General features: G+C 40.8%; 1 protein-coding gene across 1 annotated transcript in view; it reads right to left on the bottom strand.

Moving 5' to 3' along the window:
- sema6ba (sema domain, transmembrane domain (TM), and cytoplasmic domain, (semaphorin) 6Ba) overlaps positions 1–24,770 on the bottom strand; it is a 224,719-nt gene that overhangs the window by 88,871 nt on the left and 111,078 nt on the right. The window contains exon 11 of the mRNA XM_060906139.1: positions 15,772–15,903. Coding sequence (XP_060762122.1) covers positions 15,772–15,903 — 132 coding nt within the window. The remainder of the gene's footprint in view (positions 1–15,771; positions 15,904–24,770) is intronic.

Genomic DNA, 24,770 nt, shown 5'->3' with positions numbered 1-24,770 from the left:
ATAGTTAGTTTTGCCGGAGTCCCTGCTTGTACTCAGCGCAAAATATATACTGTTTCTACTTATTCAGGTGACATTGGGCATACCTAACAACCTGTGTTTTCTCCCCCCTCATGTCGGTCCTGGGATCGAGATGCTGACCTCTTCTGCTCCTCGGACCTGCCTGATCCATCCTGGTGCCCCGTGTCTGGCTGGAGTCTCATTGCATCGCTTCTGTCGAGGACGGCCCCATATGGACAGTTGAAAGTCGCACTTGGAAGATGTTCTGGACACTTATAGTAATGCTCTTATGGCTGAGGACTACAGTTGACTTGCTAACTTTAGGACTGCAGTTGTCATGAATAGTTTTGCACTCAAGTTTCCATCAACTGAAGAGTTACATCAACGAAACTGACTTCATGTTAAAACTGTTAATGTTAGTCAGGCTGTCTGTTGTTGCCCAAATGAGGATGGGTTCTCTTTTGAGTCTGCTTTCTCTTGAGGTTTCTTCCTCATGTCGTCTGAGGGAGTTTTTCCTTGCCACCATCGCCACAGGCTTGCTCATTGGGGATAGATTAGGGATAAAATTAGCTTATATTTAAAGTCATTCAAATTCTGTAAAGATGCTTTGCGACAATGTCTATTGTTAAAAGCGTTATAGAAAGAAACTTGACTTGTCTAAGAGAGGTAAACTTTGAGGAAACAACTAGTATTTTTTATTTTGTACTGCAAGTATACCACAAGTAAACTTGTACACTAATAGTTTACTAGTTCTATACTTGTAGTCCACTCTTTAGTTTACAAAAGCATACTTCATAGTATACTGGAAATATACTATGAGTTACTTGTTTTATACTTCTAGTGCACTTTTTAGTTGATAAAAGTATACTTTATAGCATATTGGAAATATACTATTCATTACTGCTTATATACATCTAGTCCACTTTTTAGTTTTGAAGTATACTGCAATTACCCTTCTACTGTAGGTATACTATTAGTTTTCTAGCCCTAACCCTTACCTCATGCACACTACCAGTAGACAACTTAAGTGTTTTGTACCTTCAGTTACAATGAAGTTATAAAGGTAAGAATTCACAAAATAACAACAGATACTCAGAATTAAGAACATATTCATTTTCTTTAAAAATAAAAATTTAAAGCAGCATTGTATTAAATGCCAAAGTATAAAAACATGGCAATGACAACTGAAACTGACATCCAAGCTCTAAAGAAAATTTAAAAATTCAGATGTATTTTAGTGATGGTGTATAATAACAGCCAGTATGATTCAAATCTGTCACAATGTTCTCACCTTTGTTTTCAAATTTGTTGGCAAATAAAATAAGAGAAATGTTGATTTGTCTCTTTGTGGGTTAATAACACTATGTACATAAAAGATAAGTTTAAGTTCCAACACTGTTTACTCTTAAGCTATTCCACCCCAGAGCTGACCACAAACTTATATGTAGGTTTAAAAGATGGGATTTAAAACATACTTCCATATATCACAAAGAAGCCAATATGTGTGAAAAAGAAGTATTTTATAGGCTACTACCAAAAGTATAAGCACAGCTACAGGACAAGGACACTTAAACATAAGGCACAAATATTTTAATACAACCCCGATTCCAAAAAAGTTGGGACAAAGTACAAATTGTAAATAAAAATGGAATGCAATAATTTACAAATCTCAAAAACTGATATTGTATTCACAATAGAACATAGACAACATATCAAATGTCGAAAGTGAGACATTTTGAAATTTCATGCCAAAAATTGGCTCATTTGAAATTTCATGAAAGCAACACATCTCAAAAAAGTTGGGACAGGGGCAATAAGAGGCTGGAAAAGTTAAAGGTACAAAAAAGGAACAGCTGGAGGACCAAATTGCAACTCATTAGGTCAATTGGCAATAGGTCATTAACATGACTGGGTATAAAAAGAGCATCTTGGAGTGGCAGCGGCTCTCAGAAGTAAAGATGGGAAGCGGATCACCAATCCCCCTAATTCTGCGCCGACAAATAGTGGAGCAATATCAGAAAGGAGTTCGACAGTGTAAAATTGCAAAGAGTTTGAACATATCATCATCTACAGTGCATAATATCATCAAAAGATTCAGAGAATCTGGAAGAATCTCTGTGCGTAGAAGGCCGGAAAACCATACTGGGTGCCCGTGATCTTCAGGCCCTTAGATGGCACTGCATCACATACAGGCATGCTTCTGTATTGGAAATCACAAAATGGGCTCAGGAATATTTCCAGAGAACATTATCTGTGAACACAATTCACCGTGCCATCCGCCGTTGCCAGCTAAAACTCTATAGTTCAAAGAAGAAGCCGTATCTAAACATGATCCAGAAGCGCAGACGTCTTCTCTGGGACAAGGCTCATTTAAAATGGACTGTGGCAAAGTGGAAAACTGTTCTGTGATCAGACGAATCAAAATTTGAAGTTCTTTATGGAAATCAGGGACGCCGTGTCATTCGGACTAAAGAGGAGAAGGACGACCCGAGTTGTTATCAGCGCTCAGTTCAGAAGCCTGCATCTCTGATGGTATGGGGTTGCATTAGTGCGTGTGGCATGGGCAGCTTACACATCTGGAAAGACACCATCAATGCTGAAAGGTAAATCCAGGTTCTAGAGCAACATATGCTCCCATCCAGATGACGTGTCTTTCAGGGAAGACCTTGCATTTTCCAACATGACAATGCCAAACCACATACTGCATCAATTGAGGTATTTCACCCACGTGACCAAGTCACGTGATGCAGCCATTTTGGACGGCACGCTTAAGTCCTTCAGTGCAAGGCGGTATGAGATGGTGGAGACCTTTGCACATTTTAACAAGAAAGTAAGCTGTGATTCATGTTAAATTGGATCTGTCTTTTATCACAAACACTGTACCCAGCCTTGGTATGGAGCCAAGGTTGTCGACAGAAGTCAACAGTTTGATGAAGGATGACCCCAGCAGTTTGAAACGGTACAAGGTAGGCTATGTTCACAACACTGTCTTGTTACTCGGGGGATCCGAGATCCCCTGAAACAGACATGAGATCCTTTGAAAACATGATCTGGGAAATGTTGGGGGGTCTCTAAAATATTGGCAAAATTATGTTTATTGACATAGCAATCGTGTGTAACGGGAAGCATTTGCATATCCAAAGTGTTGTGCTTACATGACAACGACTGCTGCTGCCAGGTTGGTTGTTGAGTAGCCTGACTGTTTTTTTTTTTCTTGCGTGTGGTATCATTGTTGACGCGAGGTTGTTTTTTGAACATGCCAATGCGGACACGATTTCCCCTGATGAGTTATGACTTCAGACGCGATGCGTGTGTGGAGTCCGCGTGATATGTGCGTAAGATAGGCTTCTCATGTGTTTGGAGATCCGCGCTCTTTTTTTTTTTTTTTCTCTTTCTGTCTTTCTTTCTTTTTACTTAATTTCCCTGTTTATTTCTGTGTCCCGTTTCTTTCTAGCCTCTGTTATTGCGTTTTATGTCTGATGTCTGCTACATGCAACCCTAGACAAATTAACACTGCCTTGTTTCACTGCTCAGATGGGTTAACAAACACTGACCCATTTACTTTTTGCTATATATTTTATCAAAATTGCGTTAACTGATAAACTAACCTGAAATGAAATGATCACTGCAAAGTCTGGAGTACTCTGTTGGCTCCCAATCCTGTCTTTTCACAGCTGTAATCCCTCTTGTCTGGGTCAGTAGTAAACCGATAGTGATGTGTCGGTCGCGAACGATCCGGTTCAAAGAGCCGGCTCTTTGAAGTGAACGACGGGAGCCGGCTCTTCGGTGGGAGCCGAGTTGGGGAGCCGAATTATTTTTTTGTCCTTAGGTGCCTCAGAGAGAGAGAGACTTTCACAAAAAAAGTTGCTGTCTGATTGCATCTTTGTGTCGTCTATTACCATTCAAAGGAAAAAAAGTAGCATGGTGTACGCCTACTTTTTTTGGTTGATGTCATTCACAGCTGCGAAAATACGAAAATTGGTGTAATGCTTAAAGCTGTGGAGCACAGGGGAGAGGAGTCTGTGAGGCACCTGAGGAGGGGAAAATCAGCTGTGTATTTTATATTGGTAATATAACACAGTTTTGCATTATGTTTGTGAGAAAATAATTTATTACTTGGTAAGTTTTATTTCTATAGCTAGAACATTGTTATACTGCTATACTTTACAAAGCTTTACAATGGCTACAAAAACTAAAAAATAAAATGGAAAACATCCTATTGATAAAATATAAATAATAATGTAATTAATTAACTAGTTAATTGCAGCAATTAAATCAAAAATAAAATCTCAGGAGCCGTTTGGGAGCCGAAAGAGCTGGCTCCTTATAGTAAGAAGAGCCAAAAGAGCCGGCTCCCGAAAAAGAGCCAAAATTCCCATCACTAGAAACCGGTAAAAGGAGCGTCCTGCACGCTGTCCCTGTCTGTTGTGGCAGCCCACAGCACAACAAGCAAACACCATGGTTATTTATAGAGTGCTTACTGACAAATTAATCTATTCTAGGTGTCTGTAACACGTTTTTTTTTTCAAGCCGGTTCTCCCTCTCTGTCTGCAGCGTTAGTATGTAGCTTGACGTTCAAAATGGCGGACACCGGGGCGTCACGTGACCCTGTGACGTCAGGTGAAATACCTCAATTACAGCATCATGGCTGCGTAGAAGAAGGGTCCGGGTACTGAACTGGCCAGCCTGCAGTCCAGATCTTTCACCCATAGAAAACATTTGGCGCATCATAAAATGGAAGGTACGACAAAAAAGGCCCTAGACAGTTGAGCAACTACAATCCTACATTAGACAAGAATGGGTTAACATTCCTATCCCTAAACTTGAGCAACTTGTCTCCTCAGTCCCCAGACGTTTACAGACTGTTGTAAAGAGAAAAGGGGATGTCTCACAGTGGTAAACATGGCCTTGTCCCAACTTTTTTGAGATGTGTTGTTGTCATGAAATTTAAAATCACCTAATTTTTCTCTTTAAATGATACATTTTCTCAGTTTAAACATTTGATATGTCATCTATGTTCTATTCTGAATAAAATATGGAATTTTGAAACTTCCACATCATTGCATTCCGTTTTTATTTACAATTTGTTCTTTGTCCCAACTTTTTTGGAATCGGGGTTGTACTTTATTACACATTTGTTAAGTATATCTTGATCAAAAGTTTAAGTATAAGCTTAATATACTTAGACTTTTCTCTATACTTTTCAGTATAAGCCAAGTATACTTATGTACAACTTTAAGTATATCTCTGATAGGTAAATAAAAAGTAAACTGAAAGCGTATTCTCATTTTTAGTTTAAAAGCAGTATACTAGAAGCACACTTGAATACATTTCTTTTTTGTAAGGGTATGTCTGATCCAATATGTTCCAGCAGGGTAGTTTTAAAGGAATTGGCTTTGGTCAGTGGTTTCGAAATACATTTTGGGAGCAAAACTTTGCATCGAGTTTAACACTGATGAACTCTGACATGGAAATTTGCATCATTGACCAGTAGCACAACGTCACTAGATCCACTCCTCTCTAAACAGGAAATCCATAAACGTTTTAGACCCAACACTGAGGAAGCACTAATCTTAGCAGTAGTTATCCTGAACACTGGTATAACTTTCTTTTCCTTTTTTGTTTTTTGAACTGTTTATAACTGGTAAGTTAGCTTTGCTTGCTTGCAACCGATTAGGACATATGGTGGAAAATCTCTGAATGTACAAAACTTTGGGTTTATGTAGGATTTAAGTTTGTACTCTTAAGTTAATTTAGAAAAGTTAAATTGAATTTTGGGAGCTGGTGCAAACAAAATGAAGGAATAGCCCTAGTTAAAATGCTATGCCAGGGTATAACTGTGAACTACCATATACCAAAAATGAGGAGGTTTTTTTGTTTTTGTTTTTTCTACAATTTTCAGATCTAACCTCGGCAAGCCTAAGCATCACAAACAGCAAATTTCAGGTTTGTCTGTGGATTTTAGACAAGAACACCAAGTGAAATTCAGAGAAACTGTATTTCTACATCCTTCTGAAAAGTGAACACTTCATAAGTCAATTTTCAATAAATATTCTCAAAGCTTCCTGAATTAAACATTGAAGAAATTGTAATATCAAGTTGTAAAACTCGAACACAATGCATTTTTTATACTATTTCATTGCTGCAGGGTATTATCTATTATACTACAGAATGTTTGAATAATCCAATCGGGGCTGGGTTTCCCGAAAGCCTCTTAAGGCCAAGAGCATCTTTAATTACCTCCTAAGATCCATCATCAAGCTAATGTGGTTTTCCCGAACAACATCGCAGCCCAAGTAGTCCTTTAGTTTACTCTGAATTTACAAGGGATCTGGACCACTCTTTCAAACCCAAGAGTGTCTCGCTTGCAGCCGAATACACAGAATGCACATGCGCCTCCGAGGGGCTCTCACAGTCAGCGGGGAAACTTGTGTTGAAGCTGCTGATGGTGTTAAATTATTTTTCTTGTACACTGCAAGTACATTGAGTTCATTATTAAATATACACAAAACATTCTGAATATATTTCAGTATGTTACAGAATTACATATGGATATCATAATGTCACATTGATATCGCCACATTTTAATCAAATTTAACTCCATTAGGAGAGAGATTATCTCATTTAGTGTCATAAGTGAGACACATTTCTGCACCTCTAACATTGTGCGCATGTGTGTGCACGAGAGAGAGAGAGGTTTTGATCTGTGTGTACCTAAGGAGGTTGAGTTGACCTCCTTGTGTGTCAACCTCCTTAGATACACACAGATCAAAACCTCTCTCTCTCTCTCTCTCTCTCTCTCTCTCTGTGCGTGCACATACAGTTGTGGTCAGAAGTTTACATATAGCCACATGTATGCCATCTTGGATATGAATGTCATGGCAATATTTGGGCTTTCAGTAATTTCTTTGAACTGTTCTTTTTCTGTGGCAGAATGATTGTACAGCATACATCTTTAATTAAAAAAAAACACTAGAATTTGGTGCACAAGTTTGAATTTTCTTTGGGTTTTCTGAAATCAACACAGGGTCAAAATTATACATACAGCACATCTAATATTTGGGTAAAATGTCTCTTCACAAGATTCACCTTGAGCAAACATTTTTGTTTACCATGAACAAGGTTCTGGCAGAATTCTGGTTGGATATTTTATGACTCTTCATGGTAGAATTGGTAGAGTTCAATTAAATTTGTCCATATACAGTGCTCAGCGTAAATGAGTACACCCCCTTTGAAAAGTAACATTTTAAACAATATCTCAATGAACACAAACAATTTCCAAAATTTTGAAAAGACAAAGTTTAATATAACATCTGTTTAACTTATAACATGAAACTAAGGTTAATAATATAAACTTAGATTACACATTTTTCAGTTTTACTCAAATTAGGGTGGTGCAAAAACGAGTACACCCCACAACAAAAACTACTACATCTAGTACTTTGTATGGCCTCCATGATTTTTAATGACAGCACCAAGTCTTCTCAGCATGGAATGAACAAGTTGGCGACATTTTGCAACATCAATCTTTTTCCATTCTTCAACAGTGACCTCTTTTAGTGAGTGGATGCTGGATGGAGAGTGATGCTCAACTTGTCTCTTCAGAATTCTCATCTCATCTCATCTCATCTCATTATCTGTAGCCGCTTTATCCTTCTACAGGGTCGCAGGCAAGCTGGAGCCTATCCCAGCTGACTACGGGCGAAAGGCGGGGTACACCCTGGACAAGTCGCCAGGTCATCACAGGGCCTCTTCAGAATTCCCCAAAGAAAATAATTTCTTTACACCACAAAGGTGAAGGCTACAAGAAGATCAGCAAAGTTTTACTTATCAGTCAGAATACTGTAGCAAAAGTGGTACAAAAATTTAAGAAAGATGGAGCTGCAGCCATCTCACAGAGACGTCCAGGTCGTCCACGGAAATTAACACCTCAACAGGAGCGTCTTCTGATGAGAAGAGTTGAAGAAAATTGGCATGCAAGTTCACTGCAGTTATCTAAAGAAGAAATAGAAAGCCAAACTGGGGTGACTATTTCCTGTGGCACAATATGGCGTACACTGCAGAGGAATGGCATGCATGGATGCCATACACAAAAGAAGCCTCTCCTAAAGCCCAGGCACAAAAAAGCCCACCTAGGGTTTGCCAGGGCCCATGCTGACAAAGATGAAGACTACTGGGACTCTATACTCTGGAGTGATGAGACCAAGATAAATGTTTTTGGAACTGATGGCTTCAAAACTGTATGGCGTTGCAAAGGTGAGGAATACAAAGAAAAATGCATGGTGCCTACAGTGAAACATGGTGGTGGCAGTGTCCTTATGTGGGACTGCATGAGTGCTGCTGGTGTCAGGGAGCTGCATTTCATTGATGGCATCATGAATTCACAGATGTATTGCTCTATACTGAAAGAGAAGATGCTACCATCACTCTGTGCCCTTGGTCGTCGTGCACTTTTCCAACATGAGTAAACACACATCTAAGGCCACTGTTGGAGTTCTGAAGAAGAACAGGGTGAAAGTGATTCAGTGGCCAAGTCTGTCTCCTGATCTGAACCCAATCGAACACCTATGGGGAATTCTGAAGAGACAAGTTGAGCATCACTCTCCATCCAGCATCCAGTCACTAAAAGAGGTCACTGTTGAAGAATGGAAAAAGATTGATGTTGCAATGTCTCCAACTTGTTCATTCCATGCCTAGAAGACTTGGTGCTGTCATTAAAAATCATGGAGGCCATACAAAGTACTAGATGTAGTAGTTTTTGTTGTGGGGTATACTCATATTTGCACCACCCTAATTTGAGTAAAACTGAAAAATGTGTAATCTAAGTTTATATTATTAACCTTACTTTCATGTTATAAGTTAAACAGATGTTATATTAAACTTTGTCTTTTCAACATTTTGGAAATTGTTTGTGTTCATTGAGATATTGTTTAAAATGTTACTTTTCAAAGGGGGTGTACTCATTTACGCTGAGCACTGTATTTTCAATAGGGTTGAAGTCAGGACTTGTTTTAAGCTTAATGTTAGCCTACTTTATCCTCCACAACCAGCTCTGATGCGTGTTTGGGTTCATTGTCCTGTTGTGACTCCCAAGTCGTGTTCAAGTTTCTGATGGTTTATGCTGAAGAATTCTGAGGTAGTCCTCTTTCTTCATTAGTCCATCCACTTTGTGCAATGAACCAGTTCCACTGGCAGCAAAACAGCCCCAGAGCATGATGAGCCTACCACCACCACCAGCTGGTACAGTGTCCCTCTGTACATGGTGGTCATTGTGGCCAAACAACTCAATCTTTGTCTCATCTGACCATACAGCTATCCTCCAGAAGGCTTTTTCTTTGTCCGTATGGTCAGCTTCAAACTTTAGTTAAGACTGAAGGTGTCAATTTTGGAGCAGGGGTTATTTCTTGGATAGCAGCCTCTTAGTCCATGGTGATCTGAACTGTAGACAGTGATCCATCAGCTTCCAGTTCATGGCAGGGCTGTGCCATGGTGGTTCCCAGGTTGTTCCTGACCATCCAAACCAATTTCCTTTCAGCTGAGGGTGACAGTTTGGGTTTTCTTGAAGCAAAGTGGCTTGGCAGAGTGACCACACCTCACAATAACTTGCATACAATTGTTTGAACTGATCTTGGAATTTGCAGTTGTTTAGAAATGGTTCCAAGAGACATTCTGGAGTTGTGTACATCTGCGATTCTCTTTCTCAGATCTGCACTGAGCTCCTTGGACTTTTCCGTTTTATTGTGTGTTGGTCAATCCAATGAGTGCTTTAAACAAACCCTTTTTATGAAGGCACAGAGAACCTACCAGCTGTAGTCAATCATGATCACTAACAGGAAGTTAAGAGGCCTTGGCCTTGGCAACATAAGAGACATTTTGGAAGTTTCAGAACCTCTAAATTAATAATCTAAGTGAGTGTATGTAAGTTTTTGACCTGTATGTATAATTTTGAACCTGTGTTGATTTCAGAAAACTCAAATAAAATTAAAACTTGTACAACAAATTCTAGCGTTTTTTTTTTTTTAATTAAAGCTGTATGCTGTGCAATCATTCTGCCACAGAAAAAGAACAGTTCAGAGAAATTACTGAAAGTCCAAATATTGCCATGACATTCATATCCAAGATGGCATACATGTCACTGTATATAAACTTCTGACCGCAAATGTATAAGGGAGAACACTGTCAACTTGACAGTGTGGATAAGAGTTAAAATAATTATGATTGCATGATTGAGGTAACAGTGAAATGAGCAGGCATGGGGAATATACTTACTTAACTATTTAGCTTCTTTACTTACTCTTTCGTGTGAAGATTTGTTCATTTAATGTAAAAAAATGCTTGGAATTAAACAAAAATGTAAAACAGTTTTAATTATTAATGACCACATTAATGCTTAATGATGATACAATATTTTAACATATTTTAAACACTTTATATTTCATTGTTTTTTGGTAAAAAATGAACACCATATGACCTCATCAACTGGATTTTGCAACTATAATACCTTTATCAGGGACACACACTGGAAAGATGCTCTTCGTAAGGTTGCCCTTAAGACTCCTTCTTACGAGTGAGTTCAGGAAAATCACATCTGGAGACAATGTTCGTTGCTTAAGAGAGTCCCTCAACTCGCTCTTTAGCCCTAAAGGGCAATGTTATCGGGAAACCTACCCCAATTAGTTAAAAAGATTGCATTATTTTCATATAACAGCACAGGCAGTTCCTGGCTGTAACATGAACGATAGGTTTTATTAATTTGTGTGTTCTAATACGTCATTGTTTCTATAGTAACAACTCATACACAAGGATTATTTATGGAAGGAGTCTTGGTTGTAAGTGGTATCAGTCTTATGCTTTCCATTTTCTCTGCAAAATGACAGGCTACACTCTGTGTGTGTGTGTGTGTGTGTGTGTGTGTGTGTGTGTGTGTGTGTGTACATGCGTGTGCATGTTTTTATATACTACTGAGGACCAAATGTCCCCACTACGATAGCAAAATCTGACAATTTGTATCTTGTGAGGATATTTGGATGGTTTCCACAAGGAAAGTGTCCATCTACCGCTCCTTTACATGGCAGAATAATTCAGTTCGCTGACCACACGGGTGAAATCAATGGAAGAGATTTTTAATGAACAGGCAGGTATACAGATAAAAAACGTCACACAAACACAAAATCGTTAAACAGGCACAGGTCATACGAGGCGCAAAGAGAATATCAGAGGTAAGGCGAAAGGCAGAGTCTAAATAAACAAAAAGTAAAAACCAGCGCATTAACACAAAGATACAAGGCTCAATAATGTCACACACTAGGTACAGTGCATATACTTCACAAAGTCTATGTGAGTTCAGAGTCCTTATAAGCGTGCTGTGATTGCGCTCTAATCCGGAACAGGTGCATGGTAATTAGTCCTTGCGGCGTGCACTGCGTGCTCAGAGCGCAAAAGCACATGGACATGAGTGGGAGGTCGAGGCGGCTGTGACACTAGTGTTCAAGCAGTTAGATGTCTCGTGAGCTATTCTCGGCAAATGCAGGAAATTCATCACTAGTGAATTTGGAGACTGAGCAATAATTTCACTGTTTATATACTGAACTCCCACACATGTGACATGTGTGCTAGATTACTAACAGTTGGTGAGATGGCAAGCTAACCTAGAGGTATTAAAGGTGACAGATTATACCCATTTCCTACAAGTTGACACAGTTCCCTGAGGTCTTAATGAGATGTCTGTGACATGCTTTGATCAAAATACTACAAGGATTGCTGGGTTTCAGTCACGTGACTTTTCTTAGCAGTTTTACCGGAAGTGAAATAGCTGGTGGTCTAAACGTCTGCCGTAGTGCAAACAACTAACGATAACTTATCAGAGTATACTCATAATCTAGAAGCCACTGCTCGCTTTAGATCTATTCAGAATATTGCTGTGTGCAATGGAATCGACCCCTACAGTCTGGGAAAGAAGGATTTGTCATACGATCTCGAAAACTACCCTTCAGTCGAGTTCCCCGATATTTCCAACTATCTGGTGTTGCAGATGTCCTTCTACACCGCAAACCAGATGAAAGCGTGGAAGAGTACGGAGGCTTACAACTTTTTTGTACATGGCTGGGTAAAGGACCTCGGTATCAAGTCGCTGCCGAATGAATCCTGGATTGTTTTTGCCCGTGTAAGTATGTTTTTCCTAAGCTTTTCATTTGCATCTTTACAACGAAGTACTGCAAGTTGAAGTGTAAGCAAACAACAGTTGGCTTGATTCTCACTTGTGTTGGCTCTTATCTCTCAGCTAAATCATTCACAAAGATCATCAGAAACCCCTTTAAAGACCTGGATCTTAGTTAAACAAGATGGAGAAGTGATCACGGCGCATTGTAACTGAATGGCTGGGTAAGAATTTTGTCGCGACCTTCATGCATATGGACTTTGTGAGGAGTGAAGAGTAAACAAAGAAACAGCTGGGGACTTTAGCGCTTCGTGACTAAAAAATGTACCATAAAATAATGACACATAGCAAGAAAAGTACTTGGAAAACACTAAGGACATAGCTGAGAGGGATATACAAACCTATCACCAAGTGATCACTGCAAACTCAAGCATGCTTCAACTCGACTCCCTTCGATTTCGGCGAGAGGTTCAAAAGCCACCTTTCTCGACGTCTTTTTGTGAAATCCTGCGTTCGTTCACCCTTTTTTATTAGTTCACGGGGAACCCTGAAGAAACTTTTATCAGTTTCATGGTTTGATTGATTCGAACAACCTAAAACAACGCAAGTGTAAGGCATTTTTCCTGCGAGCAATACACCTCTGTACAAACGCTTTATCAACTGAGCTTTGGTAGACCACCAGCTAAAGTTTTGAATAACTAATGAGGCGGATGTGACGTCACGTGAAACCCAGCAATAAAGCACCACAGCTCCCTTCTCCCCCTGTCTAATACCCTGTCCACACTAGGGATTTTGTACCGATACAAACCTACTTTCATACCGCAACACCTGTCCACACTAGCAACTATACCGGTACTGTAGCGGTATAACTGTATCCAGGGGTTAAATTGGGATTGGTTATGTGGGGGGGCTCTGCCTCGTACCCGCCCCTGCCCCCGCCACCCTGCCCCAATATACTTTTTGGAAAATAACCCTCTAATTTGATAACCATATCATATTGCACAGAGATATACACCTTATCTGTGTGTTGTAGGCCTATATGTGTCTTGTAGTGCCCCCCTACACATTATGGCAGTTTGAATGTAGATTGGTTGGCCAATGTAACAGATTGTACAGGTTTTTGTACATTGGTTTGAAGGAAATGATTAGTGGGGGGTCTGGGGGTCCTCCCCCAGAAGTTTTTTATTATCATACATGTTATTTGCTGAATTCTGGTGCATTTTAATAAGTTGTTAGCTGACTTTACAGAGGTAGGTTGAGCAATATCATGTTAAATCTTGTCACATGCCTACAGGTGAAAAATGTGAAGGAGAAATGTTCAGTGAGAAAATTTGAAGGCTTGCACAATCTTAAACCAAAACAGTTGATTTATTTTGGAGGATAAATGTTAAATATGCCAAAACACTGTCAGTCAAATTGTCAATCAAATATATTCATGCAGTGAATGCAACCAAATACAAACACTATAACATTGGAAGCATTTATTATTATTGTTATTATTATGTATTCAATTATTTATTTGGCATGTGGTGCTTTTTGTATTGTCTAGAACATACATAAGATGAGCATATTATAGCAGCAAAATAGAAGCACAATCATTTGAATGCAGCAAAAGTTTTGCTGCATTCAAATGATTGTGCTTCTATTTTGCTGCTATAATATGCTCATCTTATGTATGTTCTAGACAATACAAAAAGCACCACATGCCAAATAAATAATTGAATACATAGGACTATGGAAATTGAACTCGCCAAATGCACAGACAGTTCGTTCAAGCACCTCTGATGGATTAGGATCGTATGCAGGTAAAAGGGGAGACGGTGTACGGAGAAAATTATAAACAAGTCACAACACTGAAACACAAGCCCAAAAACCCGCAAACCACGACTTCTGATTTTTTTTTAAAGCGAGCTCACAAAAAAAGAAACCCCAAAGTCGCTTATAAAAAGCGGAATTGGCAACCCACGCAGTGTTCCAGAAACCAGAATCTCTGATCGCAAGTTCTGTTCTAAATAGCTTTGACAGGTCGTCTTATCAGGAAAACTATGATCTATCTCATAAAAGTCATGGGTTTATTGATTAATAAAACGATATTTAATTATTCAGAACTGAAAATCGTGAAAAGGGTTTGTTGCTTTTGATGTGTGCGTGATCATATGCCATCCGCTCCGAGCTTATGTGCTGGGGCTCAGCCCCGAACAGCCCCGGCCCAATTTAACCCCTGACTGTATCGGTACGAAACCCACAAATGTATGGGTTTCGTACCGGTACAGTATCGGTACTGTAGCGCTTCGCTGTAGTGTGGACAGATGAAGCGGCTCTGTATTGATACAAATATAATGCGCAAGTGCAAAGTCACACACCTCAATCGATGTCTTCGCTGAATAAAATAGTGAAGAACGGAGATTCGTTTTCTTTGTTTCTATCTCAACTGCCTCGCGTGTTTTATACGATTCGACTGAATAAATGACCACCAGAAATATAGACTGTACACTGACAACAAAAAGCACACACACGTTGTTTCATCCGTACGGAAGCCGAGAGAGGCCCTTCATATAATCCTTTTTTTTTATTCCCCTTGTTATCCCGAGATAACGACATAATTAATTCAGGATCTCTAGAAAACAACACAGCTAATTCGAGATCTCGAGAAAACAAAACCGTTATTCCGTGATCTCGAGAAAACAGCTGAGAAATGGTTCATTCCGGCGCGCCAAGAGACTTATGATATGCTGACTTTGGGGCTGTTTCTCATTCTGTATAGACGCAACTTTGGTCATTAGAATGTCTGGAATAATCGATCACCTAATAAGGCAATATTTTGATCAGGGGTTGACACAGGGAGAGATTGCATTAAGTCTTTTAATAAGGGATAATTTCAAAATTAGTCCGCGGCACCTCCGCAGAAGACTGGCCCGGCTTCGTCTCTACCGACGGAGATACAGTGATCCAGCTGAGATCATGAAATAATTGTTTTGTTTTCTCAAGATCACGGAATAATTGTTTTGTTTTCTCGAGATCTCAAAATAATGGATGCCATATATTCTCGGAAGGAAGTTACTCAGTAACCACGGAAACATTTCGCGCACGCGCATTTCAACTACCGTGAAAGAAAACCGCAAACATTTCTCGCTAGTGTGGACAGATGCACTAAACTGTACCGGTATACTTTGTATCGATACAGTTATACCACTTTCGTACCGGTATAAGTGTGAACACAGCATATACAGCCCTGTTCAAAACGGCTTATTTGATTCAGTGCCTGTTCCTTTAAATGATAATGAGCCATTGGTCACCCCACCCCCCTCTTCCGCTGGTCAAACAGGAAACACTTCCCTCATGAATATTCATCCACAAAGGCACTTCTCAAGCCATGAGTGAAGATACTCAGATGAGGGCGTGGCATAATTCTAATGAGCTCTCCTTGTGACATAGAAAGGAGAGCCAAATCTGAAAGGTTTGTTGAAGCACATGTTTTCTGGCATAGGCAGCCCAAAAGAAGCTGACTGGGTGTCTAATTTGAGACTTTATGGCTGGATCCTCACTCCAGATACCCACTGAAAAAGTGAGTTTTTCATAATACGCCCCTTTTAAAAGAAAAGGTTCCATTGTATTACCTGGGCTTGGGCACCAGCTCCTCCGGAACAGGAGTCCAGATTGATTCTGGAGTCTTCTGTTCCTTGAACCTTCCTTCAAACACACGTGCCAGCTGCTGCATGTCGAAAGCACACACTGCTGAGCCAGGGATGCTGGAAAAACAGCAAACAGAAGCAGATGTGGTCAGGATGTGCTGAGTGATCTCATCGACACCCTACACACACCGCTGTAATGGTTCACAAAAACATGCTGTCACAACAAACACAGGGAAAACACCCTGACAGACTTCTAGGGTTTTTTTTTTTCCTCCTCACCGACTAGGTCTTCAGCAAAAGGCATTATTGAGTGTTTGATTACAGAAGCTATTTTAATCAGATTTGGGACATTTGGCACCAATTATTCACACTGTCATTACAGAGTGCTTTACATACACGGAATCAAATCCTGAACTACAGTATATCCATGCCAATAATTATTAGATAAACATTAGGAACGTAATGCAATGTCACCGTGTATATTTGTTTATTGCTTCAGATATTCATACCTGTAGCAACACTTGGATTTAAATCCAAAATGGGCATGGCCTAAATGGACTTTTTTTTTTCGTCTTTTGAAATAACAAAGATATAAATATCAACACTTTTTTATCACGGTGTATAAATTTGGGCTGTGACAGTTCCTCAACCTCAGCTACATCACTCGATTTCATAACTGGTCTCTACGAGAGGTGTGTGCAGGGCTGTTTGTTTTTTAATCCTGCTTGTACAGGTATTATTAGCTCATCCGGCCAACAGGTGATGAGTGTGGCAGCGGGGGCGTGGTCAAGCGCCGGTCTGTGACCGGAGGGCGGAGTCAGGGAAGGTAAGTGGCAGAATCACTACACCTGATGTCAAGTAACCTGTGTTTGTGTGTCTTCCCAGTGACCGCGCCCTATATAAAGAGAGAGAGAGAGCAGAGGAAGTGAGCTCTCTCCCCAGCCAGACGATGTGTGTGTGTGTGTGTGTGTGTGTGTGTGTGTGTGTGTGTGTGTGTGTTCATGCGTGCATGGCTGGGAGAGTGAATTTGCATCTGAAAAGAGCAAAATAAACAAATTATGGAACTTTATTCTGGCCTGCCGTCTTTCTGTGCTCGGTCCCGGGTTTCGGCACCACTGTAGCAGTTCGTAGGAGGGGGAGGAGCACAGAAAGACGGCAGGCCAGAATAAAGTTCCATAATTTGTTTATTTTGCTCTTTTCAGATGCAAATTCACTCTCCCAGCCATGCACGTGCACACACACACACACAAGTTGTCTGGCTGGGGAGAGAGCTCACTTCCTCTGCTCTCTCTCTCTCTCTCTTTATATAGGGCGCGGTCACTGGGAAGACACACAAACACAGGTTAATTGACATCAGGTGTAGTGATTCTGCCACTTACCTTCCCTGACTCCGCCCTCCAGTCACAGACCGACGCTTGACCACACCCCCGCTGCCACAATGAGTTTATGCCATCGTGTTGTCCGGCGTCCGTCCGGCGTCATCCACATTTCACGAAAACCACTTCTTCTGTCTCAGTTCTTCACTGATTTTTATTCTTTTTGGCAGGAAGGTAGATCTACCTGGGGTGCATATAGCTTCTACCCAAATTTGCATAATTACATTACATGATATTTAAGATATGGAGTAATTAAGCCCTAACGAGCAGTTTCCAAACAAATCGCTTCTTCTCCCTCAATTCTTCACCGATTTTGATTCTTTCTGGCATGAAGGTAGGGGTCCCTAAGGTGCATATAACCTCTACCCAGACTTGCTTAATTACAATTATTCATGAAGTTATGGACTAATTAAGCCTTAATGAGCAGTTCAACAAAAATCGTACCTTCTCAGTCAATTCCTTACTGTTTTGGATTCTTTCTGGCAAATAGGTCGGTGTTCCTAGGGTGTATATAGCTTCTATATATAGCTTGTATGGGCGGCACGGTGGTGTAGTGGTTAGCGCTGTCGCCTCACAGCAAGAAGGTCCTGGGTTCGAGCCCCGGGGCCGGCGAGGGCCTTTCTGTGTGGAGTTTGCATGTTCTCCCCGTGTCCGCGTGGGTTTCCTCCGGGTGCGCCGGTTTCCCCCACAGTCCAAAGACATGCAGGTTAGGTTAACTGGTGACTCTAAATTGACCGTAGGTGTGAATGTGAATGGTTGTCTGTATCTATGTGTCAGCCCTGTGATGACCTGGCGGCTTGTCCAGGGTGTACCCCGCCTTTCGCCCGTAGTCAGCTGGGATAGGCTCCAGTTTGCCTGCGACCCTGTAGAAGGATAAAGCGGCTAGAGATAATGAGATGAGATATAGCTTGTATATAGTGTATAGAGCTTTCAACATTTATTGCACAAGGTGGCCCATTTTAGATCGTTCCTTCTGGACTAGACGGGGCCGGAGTGAGCTATGCCGTCATTGACGGTCTCATTTTTGGATGTACTTGTTTGTGAAATTTTCTAATGAATTTAATTGGTTCTACTTCCCAAAATATAAACAAACTAGTAGCCTAATTTGAATCACCACAACCCTGACCAGGTAGTTGTGAATAAACATGGTCTTTGTTGTCGCACAAGCTTCATATCCAACTGCTTATTCACGTCTTCATGAAAGTAAAGTAATTAGTAAGTAAGTGGGACTTTTTGTTGTTGTTGCAACTCTGTGTGCCTCAGAATTGGTTACTACCAAAATAAATCATTAATAATATGGCCATATTATAGAATTATTGACACTCTTCATGAAAGCGATTGTATAAAATAAAAAATCAGACACTTTTCCCAGTGAAAAATCACTTATTTGAGCGACATTTTATCATTCAAAATCATTCTTATTAGACCTACTATATCTTTCAAAGATATATATGTGCCAGCTGTATTGGTGCCAGTAAGTAGTACTAAAAATAAATCCAAACAAATTATATATAAGTGCACATTGAAAGAAATGATATTCTATAAATTATAAATGAACAACCAAACAGACTACTCGATGTCCAGACTTTCCAGATTGATAGCTGAGGGATGGACTGAAAGGCTTGGGACATGATTGAGGGTCCAGGTGTTCACCATGTGGGCCAGATGAGACCAAGCTCCCCCACAACAGATCTTTCAACAACCCAGCATCACACAACCGCAGCCAAGCCAGTGACTGCTTCAGGGAATGACCTGATTTGTATCACATTTCACAGCCTATATATGCCAAATGAGTTAATGTGTGTGTATATATATATACACACACACAATCCACATTCACTGGATATGATCAATCATGCGCTTTGATTGGCTACTCTACTACTAGGCTATCAGCTCATATACTGTGAGTAGAGAAAAACAAAATAGTGGAGCGCATCAAGTCAGATATCACTTTGTTATCAAGTATTTAAAAAAAACAGAAATAGCTAAATAAAAGAATATAGGGTTTGTCCCCCCCCCCCCAATATCTCCTGTTCCACACTCCAGCCCAGTTGGTGGTGGTAATGCACCATTAAGTTGGTTTGCCAACTACCAAAAAACAAAGAAAAACAAAATGGCGGAGCGTGTTACTGAGCCAACCAAGAATGAAATAACAGCTCTACTCAAAAACAAAATCTCAAAAAAAAAGCAACAAAATATGTAATAAATGTATTTAATGGTAAGAACGTATCGTTTTTTATTTTGCAATAATTATTATAATAGCATTTTTCACAAATTGCTCCTGTCATTTCGCCGGTTTGTTTATGTTCTAAGTGGAAATAATTTTGTCAGACGTTTTATATAAACGTTTTTATTTATTGAATTTGCAAAATAAAAATGAAAATAAAAATGCTCTGTTTCTCAAAATCCAGTGAATGTGGATCGAATAATACAGTGATTCCACTCAATCTCATCGTACATGGCTTATAGCCAACTCAAGTTTGTGGATTAACTGTTTTATTTATATATATATATATATATATATATATATATATATATATATAATGAGAGAAAGAGTACTGTGCAAAAGTCTTAGACACCCTATTTTTTCATACAAACTTTTATAGACTTCTATTTTATGACTTCTCCATTATCAAATCATTATAAAAACATTTTAGAGTCCAAACGTTTGTTTTCCAGCACAAAATTAAATGTTACCAAAAAAAAGTTTGTATCTGAGCAGCATATTACATAAGAGAGCACTTTTCAGATGAAAAAAGAAAACATAATGAAGGCTACTGGGTTTTGGTGCAAAATGAAGACGTGAGTGTGACAGCCAAACAGTGTTGTTTTTGGCAGCCATTTTTGATTTAGTTTTAGTCTTAGTCTTTTGGACGAAATGCTTATTAGTTTTAGTCACATTTTAGTGAATTCTATCCTTGATAGTTTTGGTCTAGTTTTAGTCGACGAAAACTAAAAGGGTTTTAGTCCAGTTTTAGTCATTCATTTTAGTCGAAAAAATAATTACTTTAAAACATTAAATTAGGCCAATACAGAGATAGGAAATTGTAATCGAGGTTGACAGGTTGTGCACAACATACTCTCGACATAAACGCTGTCTAGTGTGCATGCTCTCTACATAAACGCTGTCTAATGTGCATGCTCTCTACATCAGGGGTCGGCAACCTTTTTGCCATGTAGTGCCAATTAGAAATTTTCTTGTTAGTTAGTGTGCCATTCAAATAGGTGTTGTTAACTATGTGTAATTAGACACCACACATTTTAGACGGATATGGATATTTAATGCATTGTGCAAATGTAAAACACCATTGCACTTGTTTTATGCCATTAACCTCACACACTTTAACCCACTTTATGCCAGTTGTTTGCTGCACCCTTACGTTACACTCAACAGTTCTGGCTGATACGGGCATGTCTTTTATTCTTGATTTTATTGTCTCTTTATTTGGCAGCCCCTCAAAAAGACTATCTGAGCTGGAGAGAAAGGCCTCCTTAAAGGTCTCATTGCATCGTTTTTTCATTAATTGTGCGGTGGTCTCTAGTATGAATGAATGCCCTCTGAGCCGGTTTTGGTGAAAAAAATGCTGTGGTTCTCCTGTTTCAGGCTGTTCTAGTTTGGTGGAGGAGCGGGTGGCGGGAGAATGACAGGATTTCAGCTCTTACTCTTTAATATTCATGACATGTAAACGTGTTACCTCTGATTGGCTAACAGCAATCCGTAAACATGTTACCTCTGATTGGCTAACAGCACTGTGATGCTAACTCCAGTGGGTCAGAACAAGCGGATGTGGGTGTCTTTGTAAAAACTGTTTTGATTGGCTATTATGGTCTCGACATTGATGTTTTGACCAATAACAATGTAGATAACATGAATTTTACATCACATTCAACGAGATTTAAACGAGACTAAAGATGGCGACTTACAAATAACGTGTAAACATCGTTGGAGTTAATAAAGTTTGAACAGCAAGAAGGAACATACCCCAACCCTTTGAAATTAATAAAAAAAAATTCTCAACGGATTTGGCATAATATACAAAGGTCATTTTTTACTCAGAAAAAGTGGAAATCCACCGAAAAGCAGAAAACTCTCATCCCTGCCTAGCTTGTAACCATGTCATGCATGCTAACGTGGAGAATATGAACATGCTATTTTGTAACGAAAACCTTCGAACAAAAAGGTCATGTTTTACTTACAGCTTATGAGCTGGTGGTCGATCGTCTTGACTACAGATCCAGGTATTAAAAACAACCTCGAAGCAAAACCACTACTGAAGGCACCGAAGTTTGAAAAGTCACTGTGGTTGAAATGATCAGAACACAGTACTAACGTTGCATTATACTTCGCTGGTGGTGTTCCAAAGATAAATTCCAGCCATTTCTTCTTCACCTCTTCTATCTTGCAACGTTGCTCTGCTTAGGTTTCGTTTCTGTCGGTAGCTCCAGCCCGACTTTGGACGCTCGTAACTCGGGCAGGGGAGGTCCCAGCCTCCCCAAATTGGCAGCCAGCGACCTCTGCCCTCTCCCCAATGAACCAGCGCTGCCAGGGCGGGCTAGCCCCGCGCCTCGGGATGTAATTCGCCCCAAGGCAAGCCGTGGTGCTCCGCTTAGGTTTTGTTTCTGTCGGCGACTCCAGCCCGACTTTGAACGCTCATAACTCGCACAGGGGAGGTCCCAGTCTCCCCAAACATGCAACGTTGTGTTACTGCCACAAATAACACAGGCACGAACTTGTTCAGCCATGTTTTCAATTTGTTGTTAGGTCCTCTTCTTTAGCTACTGATGAGATGGGCTCTGCTATCGCTCCTCGCGCTTAAATCCGAACTTTCTTCCCGTGGGCGGTCGCAAGCCAAGGTGGGCGAGGCCATGAATACTAATTTTTGAAGTGACGCAAGTACGTAGGGCTTTTTCAGATTCGCTCGTTTTTCCGACTATTTTCTTTCATAAGCTAAATACATGGAATGGGAGTAGAATTACATTTTCACATGCAGCATGCATATGCAACTCTCAAAAAGAGCCAGTATTAAATGTTTTTGGTTGAAAGGCACTTTTAATGTATTCACCGTCTGTGAATGGCTTTCCATGTTTAGCTATGCAGTGAGAAATTATATAGCTAGCTTCAGTGGCATTGTTTTTAGCTGAGGCAAAGACTTTTAAAGTGTGGGCTTGCTTCCCATATCTGCACACTGCGCGTGAGATTGATTCGTCCCTATCTGCCTGATCGTTGAAAGCCTTTTTGTGCTTTGCCTCGAAATGGCGTTTAACACTGGATGTTCGACACACAACACTTTCAAAACACAACGTGCACACAGCACGGTCCCTCTGAGAAACGAACCCATATTCTTTGGTCCATGAGGAGAGGAAAGCCTGAACTGTCGGCTTCTTTGCCATCTTAGCGCAACTGCTGCATCAAGTGGACCCATCGCATGAGAAATATGGGGAGGGGGCAGTGTTGCCAGATTGGGCGGTTTTAAGTGCATTTTGGTGGATTTTGAACATATTTTGGGCTGGAAACCGTCAGCAGTATCTGGCAACACTGGGAAGGGGGCGCTATATTGTTGCACAGTCATGCTAAAAGAGCAGGCTCGCCATGCAACAGCCAATGACAGTTCAAGATGACGTTTGAACATTTTTAATGTGTTGAATAATTAGGTTTGTGTTAGTCTGGCTAACGCGACTTCAAAGCTCTGCGAGCATTTGGTCTGGCAAAGATATTAAGCCCAACCGTTTCCCAAAGGCATGGTTGACCCGCCTCCCTGAAATGCCTCAGTTTGCTACTGGTTGAAGCCAGAAAAGGCTATGACGAAGCTTAAACCAATCACATCACTCTTTCCTCTGACGTATGTGACGCGACGGGGCTAACTGGTAGATTAAACTCTTACCGAAGCCGGTCGGGAGCAAGGCGAAAATGTCCTTCCTTTCAATAAATACCTCCAGGGCTGCTCTTTGCTCCATTTTCAATGAGAACTTCCCGTTGAATACTTTCAATACAGCATCTACCGCTGTGTCAAAGGCTTGCCGCTGCTCCATGTTCGTAATGTTTCTAGTGAATGAAGCGCTTCCGGCATAGATTCTGTAAACAATCTATGGCTTCCGGTCGCAGTTCTACTACGTCACTGCCTTGAACACGCCTCTACCCAGGGCCGTTGGAGATGCTCAAAGTTGATTGGCTCCCGATTTTTTGGGAGCTTGGAAGAGCTGGAGATAGCTTGCCTTGCCAGACTAAGCTCGCAACAGGCCCTCGTGTTGCGTCACACTTAGGATGGGCGGGCCCAGGCTAGGTTTGTGTATCATCGTCAGTGTGCCACTGGAAATTCCTCGGCGTGCCAGTTGTGGCACGCGTGCCTAGGGTTGCCGATCCCTGCTCTACATAAACACTGTGTAGTGTGCATGCTCTCTATATAAATGCTGTCTAGTGTGCATGCTCTCTACACAGACATCCCAACCTGCAGAAATTCATTTGAGGGAGGTGTCGTGACGCATGACTTTTTTCCCATCGGCGGGGGGGGGGGGGGGGGGGGGTCACGACCCCTCCCTGAAATGAGTTTGGATGTCTGTAAACCAATCAGGATGCTCTTTGTCTAGCATGTGCTACATGAGCAGGCACACATGCAGTCTCTCTTGCTCTCCCTCGCACACTCCGTCATATGCGTGATGCAGACATTAATGTTTCGCGTGCACGCTCTTGCTCGCTTGCTCTAGATTCCGGGAGATATTATCCAATTTGCGGGCATCAGGGAGCCACTATCAATATACGGGAGACTCCCAGAACTTCTGGGAGACTTGGGATGTCTGTCTACATAAACACTGTCTAGTGTGCATACTCCATTGTTCACAGACTCGTGTTTCTGCCTCCGTTTAACATGTCGCAATGCGCTGATGGAGCACAAACATGTCATGATGAACACACAACTAGAAGATGACCACGCTGTCCGTTAATGTAAATATGATGGCTAAACGAGCTGCTAACGTTAGAGTAGCCAGGTGTGCTGCTGCTCATTTAGACATATTAAGGCACAGCAACAGGTCTGAAAAGCTACATTTCCCCCCGTATGTTTCACAGTAACTCAAATATGGGTCAATATATGACAAAGCATTCAGTTGCTGTCCCACCAATAATCCCTGCAGGACAAGTTTTACTCATGACATGTTAATTGAATTTAAGTTAGCGTAACCAAGCCAACTTTAGCATGAAGCTAGCGGTCCCATTCATTTTCACCAGGTCATGGTGTTTTGGAAAATTTCATAGGAAATTCATCACAGACCGATTGTTGAGTGACATTAACCAAAGCTAGCAAACGTATACATGATCTGTTAACAGGACTTCTTGTAACGTTAACTTACCGTCGCAGAAATAGCAGCATGGTGAGCCTTTAGATGTCTCTTGAGGTCGGTCGTATTCTTGCCACGTAGTTTATAGCCACAGCGTGTACCTCTGTCTCCCACTACAAGGCATTCCGTTTTATTTTCTGCTGGATTATGTGTAAAGTATGTCCATAAATCATTGCGTCTTTTCCACCCACCAAGCCCTTGTGCTGGCATTGCCGCCGCCATGGTCCATGAACTGTGCACTGTGCCCGGACATGCCTGGTGGTGGGCGTGACCAAA

This window comes from Neoarius graeffei, chromosome 23, assembly GCF_027579695.1.
Source record: "Neoarius graeffei isolate fNeoGra1 chromosome 23, fNeoGra1.pri, whole genome shotgun sequence".
NCBI classification, from domain to species: domain Eukaryota; kingdom Metazoa; phylum Chordata; class Actinopteri; order Siluriformes; family Ariidae; genus Neoarius; species Neoarius graeffei.
Note: the sequence above shows the minus strand (reverse complement) of the source record. Positions and strands in the feature narration are given on the sequence as shown.